Below are 27912 nucleotides of genomic sequence, written 5' to 3'. Positions count from 1 at the left end.
TATGCATACTTTTTCACATGTGCAGGGTATTTAAACTCAAGCCCTCACAATTACAAAGCAAATGCCCTTTCTTACCCACTGAGTCATCTTCCCAGGCTACCATTTCTCCGATCTCATGGATGCTCTAATTAACTTCACCCTCACTCTTTCCTGATGGGAGTACTGATGACCACTGAGGACTGCTGAGGACCAAGGACCACAGGGAGACAAGGCTAGTTCCTCTGACCTCTGCCTATGGTGGCACACCATTTCCAAGAGCATGCAGCCTCTGCTTTGTTAAAACAGGTTCCCAGGCAGCTTACCCATCCTCAGAACACAAATGGAAGGACATCATGCTGTGCCAGGCTGCCCCTCCCTTTCCTTGTCATGTTCCTCCTGGCTCAGATGAGAGACACAAGGAAGGTCCCTGGATCGCATTCTAGCCTCGTCCTAACTTTTACCAGAAATTCTGTCATGATCGTCTTTAAGGAGTCTGTGGAGGTGCTGCCTTCTCAGGAGGCGGCACAGAACTCAAACTCAAACTCAATTAGCAACCATACTTCCTCTCGCCAGGCCAGCTGGGAGTGGAGAGTCAGGAAGATGGTAGGTTGTGATGAAGCCTTGATTGACTTGATAGAGGGGAGGGAAGCAGAGACCTTGGCTCCTCCTTCACCAGCCCAAGAGAGCGATCTCACTTTCAGCTTGGGCCCAGTACTTCAGTATCAGAAAATCAGAAAAAAAAAAAAAAAAAAAAAACCAAAACCAAAACCAAAACCAAAACCAAACCAACAAACAAAAAACCACCTCAAGTACTGTGAAAGACATAGAGTTAACAAAAAAGGCTGTTATGGTAGAATAAAAGGTTCGGGCCGAGCAGGGGAAAATGCAGGTTTCTTGTCAAAGAACAACTATAGGCTGACTTTATTTGTTGAATTGGTGAAGAAGCATCCCATTGAATGAAACATTAATGTGATCTAAAATTTTCATTTTCTTTCTAATTTTTTTCTCATGTCTAAGAATGTTATGTTTTAAAGTACTTTTTTTTTTTTTTTTTGGTCAAAATCTTTCTGTGTGTCTGAAGATAATTCATGTAAAGAGAAATGTTTTCAGGAAAATCTTGAGAAAATACAGAAAGGTGCCAATAAGAAAACAAGACATAATAAAGGATTCTGTGGCTGACTGAAATGAGTTTGGTGGGAGATAGAATTCAGATCTGAAACCATCTGAGATTGGATCATAAAAGGGAAATCACACTGAATTCTGATTTAACTTTTTTTTTTTTAAATGTTGGGAAGTTGTTTAATGAACACATTTGGGATAATGAGATTTGGAATATGGAATCTGTCTTAAACCATCAGGGCTGTGAGACAATAAAAAAAGATATTTTCACGTCCCTTAGAGTTGTTTTTGATTTCTAAAGTGAAGCCTGTGTGAATGAAGGAAGTGAGTCACGGAAAGAGAGAGAATTTAACATCCCAACTGAAATCTCAAACCTCCAAGAAGAAAACATTAGGAGCTTTTATTGCTGTTTGCCTAGGAGCATTTGAGAACTGAATGCAGCAGATGAGAATGTTTTTGCCGTGATGGAGGCCTTGCTCTCTGGGCTTTGCCTAAAAGCACGAGGTCCTCCAGGCCCCTGTGGATTCATAGCAACCTCTTCCATAATTTCATCCCAAGGAAGCTGGGGTCCAAAAAGGTGAAACAGGAGCTGGGGCTGCAACCCAGGAAAGGGTCTTAATGCCTAGACTTGACTGCACTTGATGTTTTCTAGAAAACACACAGAAAAGCAAAAACTCACACAATAAATCCATCCAAAGAACCACTCTTCGCACAGGAGGAGGCAGCCGAGGGCAGAGTTAACTGTGTGGACTCTGGGCCATGTACAGGGCTCGCACTATCATTATGGTAATAGGTTAGTAGTTTGTCTTAGGCAGGCTATACACCCCATGTGAGTTTTCATCCTTTCTCTATAAAATGAGTAAGAAATGCCTACCTTGTAGAGTTATCTGAAGGAGCTAAAAGGGCATCTGAAAAACATGTAGTGTGGTGTCTGCCTCCAAGGAGTAGAACCATGATGCATGATGCTGCAGACCAAGGACCCCCTACTGCATGCTGAGCATCTTCCAAAAGGGTACAGAGAAATGTGTAGGTGGTGATGGTAGAGGGGAGGTGTACAGGAAAGGAATTAGGAGGCCCTCAGCAGTGGACATGAGAATGCTTGTGTCTCAAACATTTGAGCATCTGATGGGAGAAACTCTGTAGTAGGCAGACGTGCTTCTGGGGAGTCTAGAAGATGCTAAGCTTGAAGAAGACCCAGATGGAGTGAGGGGTATACGAGCTCAGAGGTGCCAGCAAGTGAAGGTGTTGCTTCCTCATTTTCTCAACAACCCTATCTGAACACAGGAGGAAAACAGAACAAGATGGAAAGGAGCCATGTGAGATTGGAGAGTCCGAGTCTAACGAGGGTAGCCAGACAGCCTGGCTAGCATCCCTGAGGTACAGTCAACTTGCTATTCTCAGCATTGTAAAGAAGACCCACTTGTTTTATAATTAGCACATGATATGAACCCATCTTGGCATGAGGTTCTGGAATGTTCGGTTACAACACTGGTATGCTATCAGAAGATTTCATTTTCTGAATCTTTCCCTGTTGTGTCACTGGTATGTTGGGCCCTCAGACAGTCTGAAAGGGAGCAAAATCCAGTACCTTTTTGACAACAGTTAAACCCTCGTATTTATATACTGTGACATGACTCGAGGGGGTATTGTTTAGCTTTTGGCAGAGCTATGAATGCCTAGGGCAGCACACCAAAGGAAAAAGTCTACTTTGAAAGCTCTTTCAGAACAAATCTGAGGGAATTCGCTGGTTAGTGAAAGTACATGTCTAAACAAGTTTGTCGAGGGAGCACATGGGGCTGCTGACCCTCACTTGCTGAGGGAGCACATGGGGCTCCTGAACCTCACTTGGCACAGAGAGCATGAGTAAAGCCTCACTCTACCAATGGATCTTGGGGGTATATAATGAAGACTGTGTGGTATTTCCCATGTGTCTCTTTGGAACGTGGGCTGGTCACATACACAGCGGAAGAAAAGTCATCCAAAAGAACATGGTTCCTCGAGCCTCCAGGCTCTGCAAGGTCACTGAATAGCACATGAAGAAATTCTCAGAAATACACCACAGCTTCCAGAGAGAAGCCCCATATTTCCCCTGTAAGCCAATAAAGTGCACTGATGAGCTTGCAGGGGAAGAGAGCTGGCTTTTAAGGCTTGCGGCAGTTCCAGAGAGCACCCTCGATGACTGTGCAGCTTCCATAGCTGATTTTTCTGAAGAGAACAGTCTTTAAATACCCAGTTCATATTTACAAAGCACGTAAGTTCATTTCTAAGATACAACATTATTTACTTACATTTCACCAGCAAGACAAATGTCTTGGACTTTTTCTATCAGAGAAAGTCAATATTTAAGATTCTAGGCAGGAAATTAAAAAACAACCCCAAAAACAAACAACCCCCCCAAAAAAACCCAGAAAGTAAGTGATTAGGAAAACAAACTTCCCAAGTTCTCTCCAGTAGTCTTTCACTAGTTGATGGTATGAGTAAAGCCAGGAAGGGTGAACTTTACTCCTTGACTATTTTGAAATCTAGTCTCTGACCATCAGTTATAACCAGCTACATATTATGGTTTCTTGTTGCTTTCTTCTCGGGTCTTGGATACGGCAAAATGTGTGAAGCCTCATCCTGACTCCTCTCTTTGCACATTTTAGCCTGGCTGGAGCAAAATGCTCCCTGGAGCCTATGTCTCCCAAAGAGCCCAGGGCGTGAGCAGAGTAAGAGTTAGTTGTGAGGGGTTTGAAAGAATGCTACCCAGTGCTCCCGCCGGAAATAGGGGCTAGGGACCCAGAACTCAGAACAAGAGAGTTCCAAAAGGCAGAAATGCCCACAGGAGGAGTCCCCTCGCTGTGCTAATATATCAAAGTGGACTTGGAATTATACAGAGAAATTAAAAAAATTCTCTGTTAAGACAAATAATTTTATCCAAGTGTTGTTGAAACATGATAAAGGCTGAAGTTAAAAGGAAATAAAGTTACTAGGCAAAAATTCTTATCAGATAAAGTTGGCACCATATGCTTGTTTGGGACTTCAGTGTGCCCAACAGATCACCTGTGGTTTATTTACCCCAATATTCAAAACCAAATCAGTTAAGTAAATCCTGTTTATAATCGATAATTTTAAAAGAAGTTTTAAGCAGATCCATAAAAAATGTACATTTTTTTTTTTACTCACAGTGGTTGGTTCATTTCATTTGCTTTCATTTGTGTTTGTTGCCACCCCCCCACAGTTCCCCAATGAAAACAACAACAAAAACAAAATCTCCAGCAAAAGAAAAAGCCTTTAAGCTAAAAGCTAGCGTCCAAGAAAAACATTTAGTTTGAAAACAAGTTGAAAAACGAAGCCTTGGAAGGCACACTGCTTACATGGGATTGTTCAACAAATTCCTGCTGTGTGAGGTTTGGCATATATTTCCAAAAATATAAGCATCTGGGGAAACAAGACAAAGCCCAGGTCTTGGACCAAATGAGGCACGCAGTGTGAATCTGTTAGTGATTACATCCATAATGCAGTGTGTGCCCAAATTTAGCAGTGCCGAATCTAATACAGTACGAATGTCCAGCAGGGTTGGTCCTTACCATAATATATAGCCCACGGAGAAGGTGCATATGGCGGCGAGTCCGCTGCCCCTGCTGGGATATTGATGGTGGGATGTCCTCATCTCGATTAATATAAAGGGCAAAACCGTCGTGTGCTGGAAAAGAACAGGGAAGATTAGATTCGTATCATCGCCCCTCTGCAGTCATTTCTCTCCAACAGGAGAATAAATGGTATAAAGTCCCAGGACAGACTCACCACAGAGAGCACCGCATGACTCTCCTGTGAGACGATGGACATAAAAACATGAAATGCAGCAACTGTCCATTAGTACGTTTTTTTCCTCTATACCTAAAGCTTTGAACATTTATTTTATTTGATATTTGCATTGGGAAAATTTTATAACATAAAAGGACATAAAGAAAAACAAAAAGGGGACCAAAGAAAAGAAGAGAGAGAGAGAGAGGGAGTTAATTGCATTTTCATGCTTCGCTCACTCTCCACTTTACACAGTCCAGGATCTCCTGCTAGGGAATGGCCCCGCTCACAGTTGAGGTGGATCTTCTCCCATCAATTAATGGAACCCAGATAACCCGATGGGCATGTTTGAGGCCTTCACCAGGAGCTCTAGATCCTGTCAAGGTGACAATGAACAGCAGCAGTCACAGTGTGTGTGCTGTATTTTTCCATTCCATTCCCACTTGCCATATATAGTTAAGATCATACTGTGAATAGCTATCATTTAGGCTTATCATCTTGTAGTGTTAGAATGTTTTAAGTATTATATTTAAACATTTTAATATATTTTAAATATTAAAATCAATATTAAATATATTTAAAATTTGTATATGTCTGTACGTTTCATATATATTACGAAAATAGCATTTCTCTTTTGCCTTTTATTGAAAATAGTTTTTTGCCATATATATATATATATAGATAGATAGATAGATTACAGTTTTCCTCCTCTACTCCTCTCAGTTTTTCCTCAGCTCCTGTCCCATCTGGATCCACACCCTTTATGTCTCTTGTTAGAAAAAAAAAACCAGGCATTTATAGGATAATAATAAAATGAAGGAGAACCAAATAAATTGGAATAGGACAAAACAAAGAGAAGGAAAAGAGTCCAAGAAAAGGCATTAAGAAACAGACACAGATGCATTAACACACTCATTGACATACTCAGGAATTCCATTTAAACTCAAAACTGAAAGCCATAAGATGTAAGTAAAACCTGTAAAGTAATTAATTAAATAATTAAAAATAACAAAAGCTCTGACACCATCTGTATATAATTTTAAATAAACAAAATGTTTCCCTTTTTAAACATCCCGTTACTTAACTTTCCTCTCAGCTTACCTTCCCTCTCCTACATCCAGGCAAGTCCCCGCTGATTTCCCCCTTTCCACCTTCAAAACACCTGTGGTCCACAATTATTCCCCCGAGGGCTCTTTCTCCAGCCCATTTTCTCCCCACGTTGCCTTTCTCCTTTCCTGGCTTCTGTGGTTACCCCAGGCTCCATGTTTAAATCTACAGATCTGGAGGTAGCAACCACAAGCAGGACACTTTGCCTCTGGGTTACCCTACTCCTCAGCATCGTATTTCCCAGTTCTATCCATTTATCCCCAAGTCTGATAATTATATTTTTCATATATGAAAAGAATCCTGTCATGTCTTTGTACCACATTTTCATTATCCATTCACCAGTCAACAGAGATCTAGGCGGATTTTATTTCCTAAACATTGTGAAGAGAGCAGCAACAAACGTGGCCAAACAAGCACCTCTGTACTAGGACACTGAATTCTTCAGGTGTATGCCAAGGCGTGGAATAATTCAGTCATATGATACACATGTTTTTAGTCTTTTGAGACTTCTCCACACAGATTTTCACAGTGGCTGGACCAGTTTGCATTCCCCCCCCCCACCCCATCAGTGAATGAAGGTTCCGTTTCCCCAAATCCCTTTAGTGTTTACTGACAATTATTTTCTTGATCTTAGCCATTCTGACTGGGGTCAGATGAATTCTCAAAGTACTTTTAATTTGCACTGCGTCGACTGCTAAGGATGTTAAACACTTTCAAAGATATTTTTAATCGTTTAAAAAAATTAAATGTGTTTCATGATAAATGTTCTATAAAGAATAGGGCTGGAAAAAACATTCCTCAGCATAAAGGCTATATGGACAAGCATCTCACATCATTCCCAGATGGAGAAAAACTGGAAGCAATCCCACTAACATCAGGAACGAGACAGGGCTCTCCACTGTCCATGCTCCTCTATAACATATGCTTGAGGGCTCAACTAAAAAGCAATGAAAGGGATCCAAATAGGAAAAGAAGTCAAATTATCCTTATTTGCCCAACACCTTCCTAAAAAGTTTTTACAAGAAACGATAGAAATAACTAGCACTTTCATCAAAGTGGCAGGATACAAAATCAACTTAACAAAACTCAGCAGCCATTGTATATACCAATGAAAAGCACACCAAGGAAGAGACCATGCAAGCACCATTCACGACACCCCAACATCATCTAGGAATAAACCCAATAAAGGTGGTGAAAGACTTTAAATCTCAGAAGAAGGAAACCAAGGAAGATGTTGGAGAAGTTTTCATATGCCATTTTAGAAATTCTTTTAAAACCTGTCTACCAGTTTTGACCTACACTGCCTAAGAGTTTGGTATGTGAATGTTCTCAAATTTATGTAACCAATTCCTGGCAGTAAGTGGCAACAGGCTTTCAAATATTCATGTATTAGGAATGTCATGATGCACATTCTTTCTTTTGGAGGTTATGTTGTTTCCTCAGAGTGAGCGGCAATGAAACCTTCAAGGCTCCTGACACACAGTCTTAAGTCTGCTTAAGACATGTGTGCAGCAGCAGCATGTGAGAACATGATGTTGAACTGAAGCCAGGCTGCCTCCGAACTGTGTCATAGTAGACGTGGCATGTGAAAGGAGAATCTCAAAGAGCTGAATGGAACATTCCTAATGGCTACTGTACATACCAAGCATGGTGGGCTAGAACAGAGATGGAGCTGACCCCATTCTGAAGGCTAGAAAGATGAAAGCCAAGTTCTGGAATCCTTCAAAGATCAAATACTCTTGATATGGAAAACCAATGGGAAGACAGATGGCGGTAGGCTTTAGGGAAAACAGCATACTCCCCACACTCCGACATCTTCCACTGTTGGAGATATTTTTGAGAGTACAAAGGTTGCAGAACTGACAGTGGAGCCATTAGTAGGTTTCAATTGTATTTAGTACCCCCTGAACAGCCATGAAATAATCTTTGCCCTGATCTTACTATACTGTTTTCATATTGAAGGAAAAGGCAAGGAATACAATGTCATGATTTTCTTTTTCTTTTTCTTTTCCAAGATATATATTATTTTATTAATTTGTTCTTGTTACATCTCAATGGTTATCCCATCCCTTGTCTCCTCCCATTCTTCCCTCCCTCCCATTTTCCCCTTATTCCCCTCCCCTATGACAGTTCCTGAGGGGGATTTCCTCCCCCTGTATATGCTCATAGGGTATCAAGTCTCTTCTTGGTAACCTCTAGATGAGACAAGCATGGGAGAATGGCAAAGTAGAAGGATCCAGAGGGTCCTAGAAACCTACAAGTAGAACATTATGATAGGCAGATTTGGGCCCAGGGGTCTTGCTCAAACTAAGGCACCAGCCAAGGACAATACAGGCTATAAACTTTAAACCCCTACCCAGATCTAGCCAATGGTCAGAACATTCTCCACAGTAGAGTGGAGAGTTGGATATGACTTTCTCACGTACTCTGGTGCCTCATATTTGACCATTTACCCTGGAGGGGGAGACCTGGTGGCACTCAGAGGAAGGACAATGTCATGATTTTCAAACTCTAGCATTTTAGCAAAATGGAACCAAGTGGCTGGTGGGTGTTGGCAGGTGAAAGATGTGTTGAGGACACCAAGGTAAATATTTTTGGAAAAAGTTTTGCCTCATATTCATAGAAAAGGCAGAAAGACAGTTTTGTAATAAATATAAGGTGTGGGACATTCTTGGCCTCGGCACACTCTTTTAGATAGCATCTGCCTATGAGTCTTCATTAGTAAGAGTGTGACATGCCATGAGTATGGAGTGAGCGCTTCCCCAGGTGGCTAGCCTCATAGTTCACTTTTAATCTTCTCTGTTACTGTTGTTATTATTTTGAAACAGTACAATCAGCTCTGTGGTGAACTATGCAAGAGGTGCTATGTGCTAATGCAAACACAGAATATATTTTAGAGATGTATTCTATTGGTTTTCCCTTATAATCTAGTTACCTCAGATGACACTGGCTAGGAATTTCACCAACAGTTTGAGCTATCAATGGTAATACTGCAATATTAAAATCAAAATGCATGTCTCATCAAATGCTACACAGAAAAAGATCTGCAAATTGCACTTTTATTCTGAACATAATGTTGACCCTGAAGGCCTGGGTGGGTTATAAGTGGCAGGGCTATGATTTACACTGGTTATTATAAAGACATTTCTAAACTCTACTTCTTTATTCATTGATCCAAAGTGAGTAGAAAATGAGACACTCTTCTAAGAACTTAATGTACACAGCCAACCCGAATGTGCTCAATTGCCCAGTTACTTTCTTGTCCCATGCATGCCCGCTGATGATCAAATATTATACTTGACAAGGTCAGGGTGTGCTTTTCTGATGCCAGATAGGAAGTGGTTTGAGAAAAGGAAAATCTGATAGATGACTGCATTGCTGGTATCTTTCATTATGAAAAGAGGACAATGAGTTCTATCAGTGACATGACTAGTGAAAAGAGGTTTTTGCACATGTGCGGATATGGCCAGTGGCAAATTCTAAGGAAAATGGCTTTTTGTTTGCTTGTTTGTTTTTTTAACTCAACATAAGATTTTATTATTCATAATTTTCATGCACAAAAGAACTTACAGTCCCCACCTAAACATCTTCTTACTTTATATATAGTATTTATTGATAAAACAAACACAGTGCCAAGTATTTCTCCCAAATGTAAATATTGACTTATAAAGTTTTATGAACTAAAAACAATTGGTAAGCTATGTATGCTCCTGCAACAGCTGAGATGGGAGGTCAAATCTGGAGCAGCAAGAACACTTAGCTTTGAATTAATTGAGCAAAAACTCCAATGTCAATTTACTCCCAGGTAGCACTCCTAGGACTTGAGCACCAGAATATATTTTCAGCTAGAACCATGGCTGCAAGGGAATGGAGAGCTTGCATTTCCCTGCTGGGAGATCTATAGCACTTAGAAAATACCCTGGCATATAGGACACATGATAATATTTGTTGTGATATACAGTCTTTGGAGCCATGCCCCAAGAGGATGCTATTAACTCCATTTTGCAGATGAGACAATAAAAGGCTCAGGTTATGTTTCAAAGAGCATCCCAGAGTGGCTAGGCCTGGAGGGATGAATTAAAGCTAGACTGTTTTCAGCCCACCTCCAAATCTTTTCTTTGCATTAGAATCACAAGGGCCTTATGCATCCCAGGCAAGCTCTTATACTGAGCTGTGCCCCTCCCTTTCCACCTCCTTTTACTTTCTATTTTAATGGAGGGGGTTTACTAAGCAGCCCAGACTGGCCTCAAAGAAGCTCTCCAATCTAAGCAGCCATGAACTTTCAACCCTTTTGCCTCAACCCCAAGTAGCAGGGATCATAGACTGTCACCAGGCCTGTTCCAGAATTGTATTTTAGAAATATGTCTGAGTTGAAAATTATTAGACCTCGTAACACAATTATAGAGATTAGGGGCATTGTCTTCTAACAGACTAAGCTATGTTAGTTCAGGCTCAGAAGAACCCACAAGGTATTTGTTGCAGAAAAAAATGTTTTTTTTTGTTTTTTGTTTTTTGTTGTTGCTGTTGTTCCTGCAGCACACTCATCTCAAACAGTAAACAATAAAATCAGAGAGCATGAAGCCATAAGGCACTGTGTGATGACACTTATGAGTAGCTGGAAGGAAAATGAAGAATGGTCTGTTTCTTAAACATGAGTAATCACTGACATTCCACACTGTTCTCAGGTAGATGCAGACCCACCTTGGAGAAAGAAGCATGGAGACAGTCTGGTCAACAGCTTGGGAGAATTGCAGTGGATTGTTCTTTGCAGTTGTTGTTGTTATTATTTGGAAGGGGTGTGTTCCCCATGTGTCGGGAGATATGGTCTTCCATGTGATGAAGCAGGAGGAGTGGACTTTAAGAGCTGGAGACTAGCAACAATTCTTCACACTATTGGAAGGATTTATGAACCCTAGCCTTTCTGTATAGAAATGTGGTCTCTTCCATCCACTTACACTCCAGCTTGAGATATCACCAGGATTGAATCTCCAGGACTATGGGCTAAATATACCTCTTTACGTTATAAAGCTTACCTGCCTTAGGTGATTAATTAGAGTAGAGAAAAGAGACTAATACTATCGCCAGTGAGTAACTCCTGAGTGACTGTATTTTGACTTGTTTCTAATACTAGGAGGACAGTTGAGTGGCAAATGAGTCAGCATTTTATCTGATCAATATAGAGGCACTGTCTTAGGATACACTGGTCTAAGATAGAAGTAGTTATTATGTACCAAGCTCTGGCATCCACTGTTGCTACATCTGATGTTGAGTTGTATTTGGAAGACTGTATCCCAAATATGGAAGCATGAACCTCTCATGGGCTATTGCATCTGTGTATTTTCTTAATGGGTTTGGACCAGTTTCCTGTGGTGTAGCTGAGTTACTTCTGCCATGAACTGATCAACATCTCATGGCAAAGTTCTAACACAGAGTGGATGCATGGGGTAGAGTCTCCTGCACACAGAGCAGTCCTCAGATGCAACAGAGCCACAGATACATAGAAGACCTATGCTTTACACGTTACGTGATGAACAAAGAGATAGAAGAGGCAAAAGAGTGTCTGCAGAAGATGCTCAAAGGAACGATGCGGTGTGGTTATGCAGAGCAATTAGAAGCTCACCTGTGGGACCCTGTCTAGGTCACATGCCTCCTCCTCAAAGACTCCACACAGGGGGAGTCACCTGAAGCATAAAACAACTCTTTGCACAACAAGGAGATAGACTGACTTAGTGCTTGTCAAACTTCTGTCAGGAAGCCTAATGTTTGAGTTTTGTTTGCACATATATCAGGATTGAATGATCTACAGTTAGGTACAAAAGACACTGGTCCAAGGCCCAGGATACTTTCAAGGACCCAGAAATGAATCATTAATTTCTTTTGAGGCCAGAAGGAAAAGACAAAATTTCAGAGTTGAGAGTTATGTTCACTTTCTCCCACACAGTTAGAGCACCACAAATGGACAGAGGAAAATCTCTCTAAACACAAAATGGCCAAGACCTAAAAGCTCAGAACAAAGCCTTGCCACAGCTACACATGTTAAATATATATATGTCGGGTCAGGTGTGGTGGATCCCAGCACTTAGGGAGACAGAGGCAGGCAGATTGCTGTGAGTTCAAAGCCAGCCAAAAAAGCTAGTCTATAAAGCGATTTCAGCACATCTAAAGCTACACAGAAAAATCTTGTCTCAAATAACTAACACACACACACACACACACACACACACACACACACACACACGCCTAAAAGAAAACTGCTTAGAAATGGAACGTCACCATGAAGAGAAAATAATCATAAAGACAAATACAATAAAAATAAATCAGTCTAAGGTGTTCAGTGGCCATGTTTTCTTAACCTGATCTTGATAACAAAGCTTTGTATGTGTTAAATAGGGATGTTAAGGATGAGATGGGCATTAAAGACACATTAACACAAAGTAGAGACTTTCCTAATAGACTCAAAAGAACAATGAAAGGGAACTAGCTTTGACTCTCTGACTTAGTAACATTTAATGCCAGAGCTCCGTGCCACATCACTTACCTTGCACACTCCTAGAGCTTCCGCTATCAGTAGGATCTTGAAGTCCTTCAAAGGGTCACGTGTGAAAGTCCTGGTTCCCAGCTTGGGGCTGTTGGGATGTGGTGGAAACTTGAAGAGGTGGCATCTGGCGGGAGGTGCTCGGCAAGACACTGCAGGGACCTGCACTCCTTTTCATGCTGTGTTTTATTTCTTGGCCATGGCTTTGCTCTGCCTCACGTGCTGCCAAGAGCAGCAGGGCCAGCTAATTATGGACTGAAACTCTACAAGTGAGAGCCAAAGCAAACCTTTGCTCTTTTACGTTGATTATCTCAGGACTCTGTTAGAGTGGCCATGAACTGATTAACACAAATACACAGCGTGTACACTGGGATACACTAAGATAGGTCGTTGATAAATTCTAGTTGTACTTTCTAACTAGCAGATTATTTGTGGATTTTTTTTTGCCAGAAATATGGAGAGGTGTATGAGTAGCAAGCTAAGGTACTCGTGTGGGAAGAACGTACTGTTATTGCACAGTATTAAAGAAACAGGTTTACACTGCGCATGGTATAGATTACAAGACCTTTATGACTATCTGTGATGGCAACCAGCAACCTATAAATAGAAAGAAGCTAAAGCAATCTTTATTATTGACTCATCCAACTACATAGGATGGCACAAAACCAGGGACAGAGAGATGGACGGACTTGAGGACATTTAAAGATCATTTTATGTCCTAGAACTGACAGCTGCAATCAGAGCCCTGAAAACCAAAGGGACAAATAAGATTCACAGACTGTCCTCTGCCTGTTCTCACCTACAAAACAACCCCAAGCCCCCATCGGAGAGTACTTCTCTCTTACCACGTGGACACTAGGCAAAGGATATTTCTTCATTAAAAGCAAAGCCAGCTTCAGAATGTGGCACATGAGCAGCTTAGTTCAGTAATAAAGAGAAGGAGCCCCAGTGTCTAGCTTTGTGCAACTGGAGGGCACAGGCAGGCTCTACAGAATCCTCACAGCCACAGGTCCATCACTGGAGGGCACAGGAAGGTTCTACAGAATCCTCACAGCTACAGGTCCATCACTTACCAGGTGAGGGCACCGGCAGGCTCTACAGAGTCATCACAGCCACAGGTCCATCACTTACCATGTTAGTGTGCTCCTTGTTTGTGTTCCGGTGTCTAGGTTTCTTACAACCCTACGACAATAAATGCCCCCAAATTGATGTGCTCTCGAACATCCCTGTGTGTACACGTGTGTCAGTGTGCACCTGGATGCCCAGCTGCACCCAGACTGAGGGTATGGGCTGATGTGTGATTGGCCCTGCCTTAGGGGATGGGGTAAAAGTGTCCCTAGACAAGTCTATCAGACTTACAGGGCCAGCAAATAATAATAATAAAGCAATGAAACTCTGCCCTAGTGCATGAAAACCTGCACACTCAGATTACAACTTGACTTTTATTTTCTTTTACTACCTTGGTCACTTACATACTAAAAGAGGACTAAACTGAGAAGTTTTTATTTGGTAATAAAGCAAGAAGGAATTTCCAGGTTTAAAAATGAAGTCATATAATTTGAAGTGATAGAAAGAGCAACATTGTAAAAATGGAAAAAAAATCACAGGATACTGGTGGATTCACTGTCCAGGTGACTTCTGCACTTTGAATGTAAGCCCAGTGTTGGACGCGCACAGCAAAAACTCTTGGGGCCAGTGCGAGTTCAGGACCAGTGAGGATTGTCTCCTCTTCCAGGGAGATGGAAACAAGACCCTACACAGCTTGAAAACAAATTGACGCAGGTCCATTTGTGTGAACAGAAAATTTCAAGGTATGGGGTGGGGGTGGGGGTGGCAGGCACACAGGTGTTGAGGACTTTACCAGGCTGACTGACTGATAGGAATCCTTGTGATTATGGAGAATTAAAATGCTGCCAGTCTGAAATCTCTTTATCTTAGGCTGTCTTCATTGGCCATCTCGGCATGTGCCCAAACAGCCTGGTGACTGTCAAGTGCAATCCTTTTTGGAAAGAACAAATAAAGGCTATAGTGTCTACTAATCAAAAGCATAAAAAAAATGTGATCACAAAATACCTTGATGTATGGCTTTTTGTTCTGTTATTATAAAAACATCATAAAAATGTTACCATGTTGGACATGGTTCTTGGGGGTGACCTGAATTGGTGTTTCTGGGCCATTGCCACTCACATTTGACTCCAGACAAGCTCTTTCTTATTCTCTTTGAGGTGCGAGCTGTGTTTTTCCATGAGCAGTATCAAACCTGAAATCTTACTTCTAAATCTGCCTAAATGTTTTATTCTAAGGTTGATGTTATTAATTCTATTAATTGGCTAGTTCAAGGTGTCTCCCCCAATATACATACTGTAGAATCCTCAATGGAAGAAACTTCCAGGTTCAACTACTGTGTTTTCTGCTTTTTCTAGAAGTTTAGTGACACTTCCTCTTCCCCTTGCCATGGCTTTTTCTTCCCTAAAGTGGAGGAACATGACATAGAATCTTTTGATGGTGTCTTTGTGGCACAGTGTTGGCCATCTGTTCCTGCTGGCTATGACACCAAGTTAAGTGACTTACACAGGGGCAACTTCTTGTTCTGTAACAAGATTAGAAACTGTGACCTAGGGTCAAAAAACCATAGGTTCAGGTGGAACCAACACAAGCGTCAGAATGTTCCAGGCAATAGCCAACTTCTTTATGACCTAAGCACTCAGTTTTGGATGCATTCAGCTCTGACATCAGGTCCAAGAACTCCTAGGGTATGGTTTTAATCACTGGAACAAATCAACTAAATAGCCTCACACATTAAACACAGACATGAATATTTTTATATCATGGAAACAATTACACCAGGACAGTAACTGACTAAAGGAGCACTTATAAAAGATACACTTACATGTAGTTTTAACGTGACTTGAGGATAGTAAATTTCTTTTTAAAATAAATTTATTTATATTACAACTCAATTGTTATCCCACCACTTTTATCCTCCTGTTCCTCCCTCCTGCTTTGTCCCTATTCCCCTCCCTTAGGTCTAAGACCGAGGGAGACCTCCTCCCCCACTATATGGTCATAGGCTATTAAGTCTCATCTTGGTAGCCTGCTTATTCTTTCTTTGCGTGCCATCAGGCCTCCCCACCAAGGGGAGGTAGTCATATCCCAATAACTGCACTAAGATGCTTCAGTGAGGTGCTGAGGGTCTATGGCATTAGATTGGAATGTATGATGTCTGTGCATTTTCTCCTTTTTTGCAGGCCAGCATCTTGTGGACCAACAATTATAGGGATTTTGTTTCTTTTTGAGAATGGATGGCAGCAATAGTGCACACTGCACTGTAAAATGTTACAGGGAATGTTTTCAGGGACCTAGCTTTCACTTTTGAGAACATCCCACAATTAATACAGGCAGGTCTCACAGCCAGGCACCTCTAATTGCTGCCCTTAGACAAAAAGTGAGGAGTGTGGTGAACTACAGGCATGGGAGACATGGTGCAAGGTCCCCAGACCTCTACTCTACCTTGGTGAATAAAGGAAAGAGTTCACAGAGCAAACCTCAGAGCTGGGTTTCTCCAAAGGGTCTAGGGGGTAACAGGTCGAATGGGTAAAGGAAGGAGTCAGTTGACAAGAGCAAAAATCAGCCACGTGAAAGCACGGCACAGTCCACCCAGGGGATGCACCCACTGTATAACCTCAGAACACATGAGTGAAAGGAAGGGTTAGGGCGGCTGTAAGCTGAATCCTGGAGGAGTTTTCCATGCATCCTGCCAAATTCTTCTTCCTCTGTGAGCCCACATTTCTGCTGTGGAGTTTAAAGCAAATGAAGATAAGGGGCACCACCTGGCTATCAATAATAGAAAGGCCAAGCTAGAGGCAGAGTGGAGGATGACACGAGGAGAGGCGGGACTTACTGCCATGATGTGCTCCTCTCTGGCCTGCTACCGTCCTAGTGGAGATTTGCAGAGAATGGACCTCAGTTCTGCTTAAGGCTTTCATCTTCGTGGTACCCTCCTAAGCCTCCTGCCTCATCTTTCCTACCCCTCTGACTCCTCACTTACAAGTCTCTTTTCTGCTTTCTTCCCTCCTTAACTTTAATAATATATACACGGACAAATATTTTAAAAACTGTCGGTCTACATAACTTTGGCTAATATATATTTGAACACATGGAAATGAGATTTCCCCCCTCCTTCTATGTCTATAAAACTTACATCATTTTAATGAACGTACATTCATATGGTATATATAAAAATAAGAATAGTCCCCATCTACTGAGCTGGTATATGCTGAGTTTAGAGTACATAATTTCTACTCTAATCTCATTTAATTTACATAAAAAGTTCTTGTACAGTGGTTATTTTCACTTTCAGTTTTCTATTTGAGGAATAGAGCTTCAGGGATTAGCGTATTAAAATAGTGTAGAATTAATACATGCAGCAATCAGTGTTTACCAAGACCTCCCTAACTCCCATGCCTAGGCTTTCAATTGACACACAGGCTTTACCTGTTCTTCACATGTTCATACGCTGCCCCATTCACTTAGTAAATACTACACTGATGGTGCCTATCACAATCCCAGGAGCTTAAAATAGAAACTTACAACATAGCAAGTGAAGGTTCTTATTGGTCAGCCGTCACTGGGGTTGCCTTTTAATTAGTCAGGTACAATCCTGAAGTCTCTCACCATGGGAAAGATCTAATTCATCGGGGTTGCTAGCATGAGATCCTATGATAAAACTGGCTTATACAAAGCCTACAAATAATGATTGGTTTTTATGAATTCCTGTGTTGCCTGCTAGAGGCTGTTCACATAGATGAAAACCCAGTTATTTCTCACAGTAGCCTTCTAAGCTATATTCATTATTACCATTGTAATCAATCAATTTCATTTTATATCAAATAAAGTATAGGAAAGTTAGAGTAATTGCTCCAAGTTTACCCACGTCACAGGTGCTGGATTTGAGCTCAGACTCAGGTAGTGTTTAGTCTAGGTCCCTGTGTGGACCTTTCTGCTCTATTGTTTGTGGGGCACGGGGAAGTGTGACAGACTAATAGTCAGTGGCAGATCTTGTATTAAGGAAAGGTAAACTTCTTCGCCATAGAAGTGTCAGAGAGAAGGAATCTGTAGCCTTTCTTGGGTTGTTTAGGCTGAAAAGATTCCAGGGGACCACCTGGCCTCTGCATTTGAACATCAGAAAATTCTTGATACTCCTATGAGGAAGCAAGACTCCTGAGTTCAGAGTCCCTTAATTAGACATTGAGGATGAAAATAACCCCCAGCCATCGTCACTGAGAAGCCTTCAGCCATGGGTGAGCCTTTCTTGCATCTTCAAAGGCCCGCTCTCCTTAAAAGTACTTTAAACGCCAAGGACAATATAGGTGAGGAACAGCAATGAGACTCGGTAGGTGGAAGGGTCAGGGACACTGAATCATCCTTGAGTGATCAGAACACCACAATTGTCCCTTCAAGAGCCTGAGGAAATTCATGTGGTATGGTCTACCAGAACATGAAGTGCATTGTTGAGAGGGAAAGGCCGACACATCTAATAGCATGCACAAGGCGCGACAGACAACACACACCTGCGCTTTCCCAGAAATTACTTTCTCAGCAGAACTGACTCATCAGATGTATCAGCATCCTCCAGTGTCAGAGTTTGGCTCTAAGAATGTGACTTTGATTGCTGGATTCCATTCTCTACCATCTATCTGCTACTTCCAGATGAGCTGCTTCTTAGCACTGCCTCCAAACGTCCCCAGGGTAGGTGGGATCCAACCTACTTTGCAGAACCATTTCTTCTCATTCTGGGCTCACAGCTCTGTCACTAAAAGACCTCAGGCTTTCATGTGCTTGTTTAGGGTCAACAATATGACTGGATATTTGGGATCTTTTCTTTACTCTGTACCCCAAGCAGCTACCTTCGGCCCATTGGATGTATAGCTTACATTTCTCATAATAGTATATGTTAAATTCTGGGCTTAAAATTAATGGGGGTTATGTGGAAACTTCTAGATTGATGTCTCTCAAGCTGATGAGAATTTGACTTCTCTTTTCTGCCATAGTGTTCTGAGACTTCAGACGGTGGGGCTTCAAGATAGAAGCCATCCAAAGCTTCTATATAGTGATAGTTATAGATTGCAAGCCAACAGCCATGGGAGTCAAGTGGACTGCTGAAGACTTTTTGTGGGTGAGGAATAAATTCTGAAGGGTTGACTTATGGGGAGTTCAGCGATACACTGTTATATCTTAGGATAAACTGGTCCATCGTGACTAATGCAAGTCCATAATGCATTACGATATAATATAATACAATAGTCCAACCTTTTCATAGAAATATTGGGCCCTGTTTTGATTTGTGCTGTATATCTGCAAGATGATACTGGCTGATTTGATATCACTCCACAATTATGATTATATAGATGTGTTAGTAATGTGCTACGCAGTGCTGTAATCAGCCTGAGGGAAGGTGGTCTTGATCCACTGGGGTTGGGGGTACTTTAGGAATATATTAAACCCAATAGACTGCAGTATGCTCAACTTTTGTTGTAGAAATTTCCAAGTCTCACGCCCTTAAGCAAACCTTATTTTTCATTAGTTTTTATTAGAATACCACCTGCAGTTCATGAGAAATAAGAAAATAAGTTCCTGAGTGCAATATATACTGAGTTTAAAAATACAGTCAGTTTTAAGGGGTAAAACTTATATCTGTGTATTATGGAAAAGAGAGGAAATATTTTACTCCAAATTATAGTCATATGGGACTAAGTCAGAAAATAAAAGCTACACATGCACGAAGTATAGAGAAGGTTCATTTTTGAAGTCAATAGTAGCATGCTTCCATCTCTCTAATGTCAGTGTAGCTCTCTGCCCAGCGCTGAAGCAAGATTTCAGAGATTCTAAAGATGTGTCCTCACCAAATCCTCAAGCACAATGATTTCAGATGGTTTTAATTTAGCCTTGTTTACGATCAAATAAATGTTATTTTGATTGATTGGCAAACAACTACAAGCAGCAATAAGCACAATTATGTTTGACATGGAGACATTAGAAAATCTATAACCCAAACCTTTAAAGCCTGATTTCAAATGTCAAATCTGACTTATGAGAGCCAGTTATAATCCTGCTTCATGCAAAAAGCATTAGGTTAATCTGGAGCAAAGGATTGTTGCCAAGCATACCCTGGCATAATTAATCAAGGATATTTCAGAAACGGATCGTCTCCAAGAGATTATTGATTTGCTGTCATGATGAGTTTTTCTCGTGGCTCTGCTGGTGCTCTGGAGCTAGGATGCGCTGGCATGCATTTTCCCGTCACTAAGCCTTGATCTGTCTTCCTGGACTCCTGCCTTCCTTGTCCTGACATCTGCAAACACTCACACTTGACAGCCTCATGCCCAAGTGTGGTGGCTTCCAAGTTGATTAGGATTAGTTCAGAAGGGGTTTGGTCTAGTCTAAATATAATTGAAAGCAGAGAGCCATAAGTCTCGAGAGAGTAACACGCACCCTCAAATGGCATAATTTTCACAGGGAATGTGCATATCTATACACAGTTATATATGTGCATGCACACACACACACACACACACACACACACAAGCATACACCAGTGCAAAGATGTACAGTTACGGTATGGACATGTATACTCACTCACATACATGCAACCACACTACTTATAAACATACAATCACACAATTTTGCACACACAGACCTATGCATACATGTGCAAACATATAATCACACTCACCCAGGCATACACATACACACAAAACCCATTACATCTCTGGAAATAGATGCGAACACCTAAGCACTGCATATTTCCAAGTACGCATGCATACTTGTGTAGAAAGTATATACCTATGCATACATATTCTCTAAGCACACACTCATGCATATGTACATGAGTACACAATCTTTTATGCACATACAAACATGCTTGTGTAAGCACACATTCTCATATGCAAAGACATATACATGCAAGCATATATGCATACGTGCATACTCATGCACCCATACAATTGTACATATACATGCTATCATACTTAAGGAATGCAGGTGTTTTCAGTTTTAATATTCAAGGTCATCTCTGTGACTATTAGACAAAATTAAAGCACTTAGAAAAAGCACTATTTTAAGTATGGGAAAACACTGTAACTCTTATCCATATGGTTCTATGGCATTTGATCAGAATGTCAGAGGGGCTTTTTTGAGAGAGGGTTTCTCTATGTAGCGTTGGCTGTCCTGAAATTCACTCTCTAGACCAGGCCAGCCTTGAATTCACAGAGATCCAACTGCCTCTGCTTCCCGGAGTGGTGAGATTAAAGGCATGTACCACCACCACCCAGCCCAAAAGGATTTATTAAAGCACAAAGCAGTAAAAATTTCCCCAAGATGACAGGGAAAAATCAAGGAGGGAAGAAACATTTAACTTACAGTGCAAAAACATTTTTGCTGCCTGCCACTTTAGTTTTGTAAGGAGAAGGTAACAAATTTCAACATAAAGCAATGTTGATGGCTATAGAAGTATAATAGGCAGATTGCAGGCAAGGTGGATAAAAACCTCTCCTAATGGATAATGCCTCTTGGCAAGCCAGACATAGTATATCAAACGCTGGTGCCTTTTCCTCACCTCTATCCCTACACAATCCATGCCTTGCCATGCTACTATAGAAAACAATGAGCCCACATGAATGTTAACTTTTCTCTTCGTGTGGAGGTAGGAAGAGGCTAAAAACAAAAGCCATCAGCAGTCTCCAAATCTGGGCCAGCTTGAGGCCTCTGGACCACAGGCCACGCATCTATAAGACCCTGATGCCGTGTGCAGGAGGACCCTGGTCAAGCCTAAGAAATTTGTGGCTATATTTTGGTTGACACACTTCTGCCTTCAGCATCTCTGTTTACCCTTTGGCCTTTCTTTCCAGTTCAAGTAGAACACAGACAAAGAAAACCAGCTAATAGACAACCATTGAATCATCGCAAAGACAACTGAAATCTATAATCAAAACACGGAGCACGAAAGAGTCAAGACCCTCAGTCAGTCACCTTCACATCCCTTTATGTCGTAACTAATCCCCCAAAGTAAATCAATATTCTGACTTAAAAGAGCATGCAAATCAGGCTTGTGTGACCTTGTCATTTTTATGAATGGATACTCCTAAGGATCTTGCTTTTTCTCATTATCATTGCTGAACAGTGAACTGAAGCTCCCAGGAGAAGCCACACCTATGTTGTAAGTCCTTTTAGGGCGGTTGGCTGAGTTTATGACTATGGAGAGTTGGAATATTAAAGATCCAGAGTCAAAGCATCTTCAGCTATCTTTAGTGCACTTAGCAGGCATCCATTGCTTATCTCCGTGTGTAGCCTAACATCCTTTTGTCAGGTACAACACTTTGGAATGTATTAACCAAAGCAATCCCTGCTTCCACCAACCAACAGGAGAAGGTTATCAGTAAGCACCTTAAGTTTGTAGCAGAGATTTCCCACCTTGTTTTAATTAACTCATGTGCAGTCTCCACCTTGTATTCAAAATGTGCATTGATTTATGGCTTCCTTTTGTCCCATAACTCTAAATCTTCATGACAACATTTCCACATCAGAGTGGTTTTGGAGGCACCCCGAATCTGTTTTCCAGAGCCATGGCCATTCACACTTGGCTCAAGAACAAGCAGTCTCCTATGCCTGTGAGGGAAGAGCTGTGTTTTATGTCAACAATCTCCTGCCTTTGTGTGACTACAAAATAATTTATGAGTCAATTCTGTCCTTAATGACATCAGCGTTCTTCCCAGGTTTGTGTATTCAGGAAGAACGTATCTTCTCTGCGTCAGCTCTTGTGACTGTTAGGGTAAAGCCATTTCCCCTGGGTCTTACGTGACCATCACCTTGGTGAAACAGGCTATTGTAGTAGTGGCTTGCAGAACGCTGAAATCCTTAGTAATAAAGAGGACAATACAGTGATAACTACATTGCAGAAATGGTAAGTTACTCACCCTACAGAATGTTGGGATCATTGGTTATGGGTCAAGTAAACATGTTGAAACAGTGATAACTAGACCACAGTAATGATCACTGGGCTTTTAGTACTCTCTTACAGAAAGAGGTGGGGTGTCACTGGACCTACCCCTGAGATGCCAGCATTCCATGTGACACCCAACCCCCACAGCTGCATATGATCTTAGAGGGGGTTCTAAAGTAAGTATTCAGGAAGTAGAAGATTAACAGGGGGCAGGACTTCAGTAAAGTAACTTTCATGAAGTCATCACCCATGCCGGGTGGGAGTTTCCAGTCTTGCAGTTGTTTCTGAGTCACCCGCCCAGCTCTAAGTCTGTTGCTCATGCTCTATACATTACTTCAGTAAATCCACTGGCATGCTGGTGGTGCCCGATCTGGAGTTAATCAATGTTTATTTGTGTTTCTCCAGGAAAGGTAGAGCAGCAATGAACTTGTATGCATATTTTACTGAGTATATGCTGGGATGAGGAACTTCTGAGTCATATGATGTGAGGCAAGACACCTGACTTCAAAACCCAAGTAAAACAATAGAGCTTTGCAAACTCATAGGACCATTTCCCTCCCTTCTGAGGACTGTGAGGTTTCCCTGGTTGCATGCTTATGCTAGCACGTAGTTTCTTCTTTTATTTCAGTGGTTCTCATGGCTATACCTTCAATTGCAAGGTTACACTTCTTCTTTGTGTCATCTTTTGATTCAAGCTATCTTGACTTCCATGCTGTTGTGACTCACCAATCAGGTTCCTTAGGAACCCAGCTCTGAGATGGGAGGTAGCATGGAGAAGTTTCTTAGGGCATGTTCTGGAGAACTACCACTGTTCGGAGGGAAAAGAAGGAAGGGTGGTGAGCCTTGGAAGAAGTGGGCTTTGAGAACAGCCTCAACAAAGGCCCAAGACAACATACTAGGGGCTGTGAAGTGAGGATTGCTCTCCAGAGTTAACACAAGTTGGCGTCTATGGCCAGGTCTTTAGACTCTCATTATAAACCAGTTACAAGGTGTGGGCTGCCACAGGAAAGCTGGTCTGGCATTTTAGTAAGGCAGCACTTTACAGATAACTGTTCTTGAAGAGGGCTCAGGCAGAGGGTGAAAGCCTATAGCATGCTCAAGCACTGGTGGAGTGAGTGGCTTGTTCCCCAAATAGGGGCCATTTACCAAACATTGTACATTGATACCTACTGAATGTTGCTATCAGCTCCTGAATCTTCATACACAATTCAACATGGCAAGTAAGCCATTTGACATGTAACTGGATTGCCGGGCAACAAGGATCTAGCTGAGAAGTCACTCTCTTTTAAAGCTTATTAGCTTATCATAGCCAATTAACACTGTCTTTAGCTGAATAAGACACAGGCTAGACCATCTACTTGTGAGCACTATAGCCTTGAAGTTCAACAGACAAGTCCAAATCAAACAACATCATAACTGCAAAGCCCCATGAGCTGGTGCTTGTGGGCCTGAGGCTAGACGGAAGGAAGCTAGCTCTGCAATGGGAGTCCAGATAGCCAACCTTGTTTCCAGTTCTCCATTTCTCTTCATGACCTTGAGTTTTGTTACTTTTATCCACTGTTCAATATGTTAAGCAACTTTATTTCACAAGTATCTCTCTCTCCCTCTCTCTCTCTCTCTCTCTCTCTCTCTCTCTCTCTCTCTCTCTCTCTCTCTCTCTCTCTTACATACACACACACACACACAGAGTCCCCAAGTCACAATCCTCTCCATTTTGCCACATTAATCAAAGCAATTGATTTTGGCCAGCTTCAGAACAGAATGAGATCACAAGCGTGGTGCACTGAATTTCAGGAGTTCAGCTAAATCAAGAAAGGCAGGCATTTCCATAATCCCCAGCAGCCTGATCAGGGTGGAGATAAATTTTCAAAAATTATGACTTGGTAATTTCTTGTTTCCTGTAAAGTCTTAAGCACAGCTACGAACCCTTCCCACAATCATTTTTGTTGCTCTCTATCTAGAAAGTAGGATCCCAGTGAATGACTAAGAGAACAGAACACTCTCCAAGGTATGACTGGCGAGTGGAAAGCACGCCACTTGCTCACCCAACAGGCTATATCAGGTACTAAGCACCCACTTCAGACAGCTCACAACTCCAGCTGAGGGGTGGTGTTGGAATTGGTGTCCCCTTCTGGCCTCTGCAGGCATCCACAGGCACATACACATACATGCACATAGGTGCACATACACATATAAAAAAACTAAAATCAGAAGCAAGGAAGCAGGGAAATCTAGGGGCCATGTGAATAGAAGAGTTCAGCAGTCAACAATACTGACACATCTAACAAAATCCACTGTGAAGACGGACTCTATAGAGGTAGTATTTTTATGATATTTGAAATAAAACATTAAAGTAGCAATAAATTATGCTTAAATCTGAAGAGTAGGTGACTTTGTGTTGAACCTTACTCCTTTCCCACTTGTACTCTTGCAGTTTTCTGAGACTCTCACAAACAAGGCTACAACCTTCATTTATAGTCAAAACATATGCTTGACTTCCCTGTAACTTACACACAGCAAGGACCCCTGTGACCTGTCTGAACTGGGTTCTTATTTTATGAGCCTACAATCCTGACCAGCATGCCACAGAAGCCAGGCCATGATGTCATTCACACACACACACACACACACACACACACACACACACACACACACACGGAAAAAAAAAGAAAAAGAAAAGAAAAGAAAGAAAAAGCAAAACAAACAAACAAAAACCCAAAACAACAACAACAAGAAAAGAAATAAGTTTCCTAGAAATCCTCTGAACAATGTATTTTCAGAAGACATCAAAATTGTGATCCTGGCTGTTTTTAGGCCACTTGAGTCGCTCTCTTGGGAAGCCTACCCCCATGTCTTGCATGTGCACTGTCCTTTTTCTAAGAACCACCCCCACCAAGTAACAGTCATGTTCAAATCTATGTTAAAAGAGTTTCTAAATTAATTCCAGCTCTTTTCATTCTGACTTACACTGAAATTCTTGTCTGGAGTGAAGTCACAAATCTAGGCCTTATCTTAGGAGAGGTCTCTCAAAAGATCTCCCCCAGTCTTTATCGGTGGCAGTATAAAGCTGTGTCTCCTGCTCCCACTGCCACTGGCACAAGATCTGAGGTGTCCACCCACTCCTCTCTGGAGTCCAAGTCTTGTTCCCAGCCAGGACACTTCCCTAACCCCCTCTACCCTCACTTTGGTAGTTAAGAATCCACAATATGCAGGATGAAGTTGGAGCTAATTTTGAGCCTTGAGAATTTCTGTAGCTTCAAGTCTCAGAAAAGAGGAAGTCGGGGAGTGACCAACCACAGTAGGAAGACTATTCAAAATGTTTAAAATGAGGAGCATTATGGGTTGGATGAGCTAGGCATGGCAGCTAGTTCCCAGAACAGCTACTTAAGGAGTGCGGACAAAGCAGTGCATCATCCTATGGAGCTGAGCAGTTATGGGTCAGAAAAGAGAAACTGAGTAAACCATCAGTGGTTCAGTAGATGTTTTGATAAACCCATGAAAATGATCAAAGAGTAAAGAATGGCTAGGAGAAATAAGTGTGATTAAATATTCCTGACATTAAGGGAAGACAAGCTTCAAACAAGACACGCACTCCAAGAGCCCTTCCACACCCTGACTCACCCAGGCTGGTATGTGACTCTCAATCTCTGCTTGCAGCTTGTGTGCAAAGATGTTGGAATCCTTCAGGCCCTTATGCATGCATGCTTTTACAAACACAGATGAAGGCAGGGGAGGGGAGGGGAGGGGAGGGGAGGGGAGGGGGAAGGAGAAGGGGAAGGGAGAATGGCAAAGCTGGGATGCATACTACTTTCTGGTTCACATGTGAATGGCTTGAGCTTCAGTGTTCTGAACTCTGCTTCAATTGGTTCTTGATTGGCTGGTCCTTGATCGATTAATGATTGCCTTTCTACCTTCACTGAGGGATTAATCGACAAAGGAAAACTGAATATAACAATGTTTTGATAAATGTGTATATTGTAAAATCATTGTCCAAATCGAACTAGTTAACATATCCATCATTGCATGTAAATGGTGTGTGTGTGTGTGTGTGTGTGTGTGTGTGTGTGTGTGTGTGTGTGTGTACATATAAGTAGATGGTTTAGTATCCTTGACTAACTCTAGCAGGTCATCTTGGGGGACTTGTGTTTAGGATGAGGTGACCAGACCATACTCTTGTTTTTATTTCCTTTTAATTCATCACCTTTGGAGCATCACAGATGAGCAAGGTTCTAAGTCAGAGTGAGGAAAAGAGATGTTACTGAGTGACACTTAGAAGCCCCTGGCTTGGTGACAGCTAATCAGCAGCAAGGCACATTTAACACACATTCTGAGGCTGAGCTCCACAGGGACAGAAGCGGAGAAATCACCTCAGAATCTTCAGTCACAAGTGGATGCTTAATGTCTTTTTGTGGGGTGAGGGCATGGGTGAGGGCCCTGCAGACACACTGTGGATGCAGAAATCATGACCCAGTGACCTTCCATCATTTTAAGTTCACAGAGAGGGCAGAGGGATGCCTGGTCCTTTCTGCAGGTCTCTCAGAAAGGCATCTCCTCCCAGTGAAGTAGATTGTATGCAGCCCTTGCCAAACTTAAATTGCATCCATGTTACAGAGGAAAGAGGCTTTAGCACATTCCTTTGGGGAATGGGAGCAATTTATTTTGTTTGTTTCTAATGGAGAGGGTTAGTTCCAGAATCTCACTGTGAGGTCTGAGAATATGAGCTGAAGCCCGCCAGGGAGCAAGAGGGGGAGAGAGAACTAAGGCAAGGAGAGGCTCCGACTTTATCGGGGGAGGGGGAGAGCAGGGACATCCAGGTTTAAAGCCAAGGCGTAAAGTGTATCCCTGAATTAGCATCAGGAATACATTAAGCCCAATATTGTATGAATAGGAGTGCCTTCTTGATTCTATCATTTACAAAATAGGGAAGAGACAAACAGAGAGAGACAGAGAACAGAAAGAGAGAGAGACAGAGAGAGTGAGAGAGAGAGAGAGAGAGAGAGAGAGAGAGAGAGAGAGAGAGAGAGAGAAAGAGACAGAGAGACAGAGAGACAGAGAGACAGAGAGACAGAGACAGAGACAGAGACAGAGGATGTGTTTGTGTGATGGTGTGTACCAATGTTAACAGGTATGTGTCCACATGTGTATGTATTTGCATGTAGACGCCGTGTGTGTGTGTGTGTGTGTGTGTGTGTGTGTGTGTGTTTGTGTGTATCTCTCCTTGCCACTCAGAAAGCAGCAGTTCCAGGCTTGTGGTTTGCCTGTGTTTTAGGAGGAAACGGAAAGAAAAATGGAAACGACCTGGGTGATAATGTGAATCTGAAAAGACTCAGACCTTCCAGCATGAATTTGGGGTGGTGGTGGTGGTGAGGACACACATTAGCACAAATTC

General features: G+C 41.9%; 1 protein-coding gene across 2 annotated transcripts in view; it reads right to left on the bottom strand.

Moving 5' to 3' along the window:
- Positions 1 to 27912, bottom strand: part of AIG1 (androgen induced 1) — a 221240-nt gene that overhangs the window by 33146 nt on the left and 160182 nt on the right. For both annotated transcript variants that reach the window (XM_084777068.1, XM_084777067.1), the window contains exon 4: positions 4668 to 4783. In XM_084777068.1, the coding sequence (XP_084633194.1) occupies positions 4668 to 4783 (116 nt within the window). The remainder of the gene's footprint in view (positions 1 to 4667; positions 4784 to 27912) is intronic.

The sequence above is a fragment of the Acomys minous genome (genome assembly GCF_964271855.1).
Source record: "Acomys minous genome assembly, chromosome: 3".
In the NCBI taxonomy this organism is placed as follows: domain Eukaryota; kingdom Metazoa; phylum Chordata; class Mammalia; order Rodentia; family Muridae; genus Acomys; species Acomys minous.
Note: the sequence above shows the minus strand (reverse complement) of the source record. Positions and strands in the feature narration are given on the sequence as shown.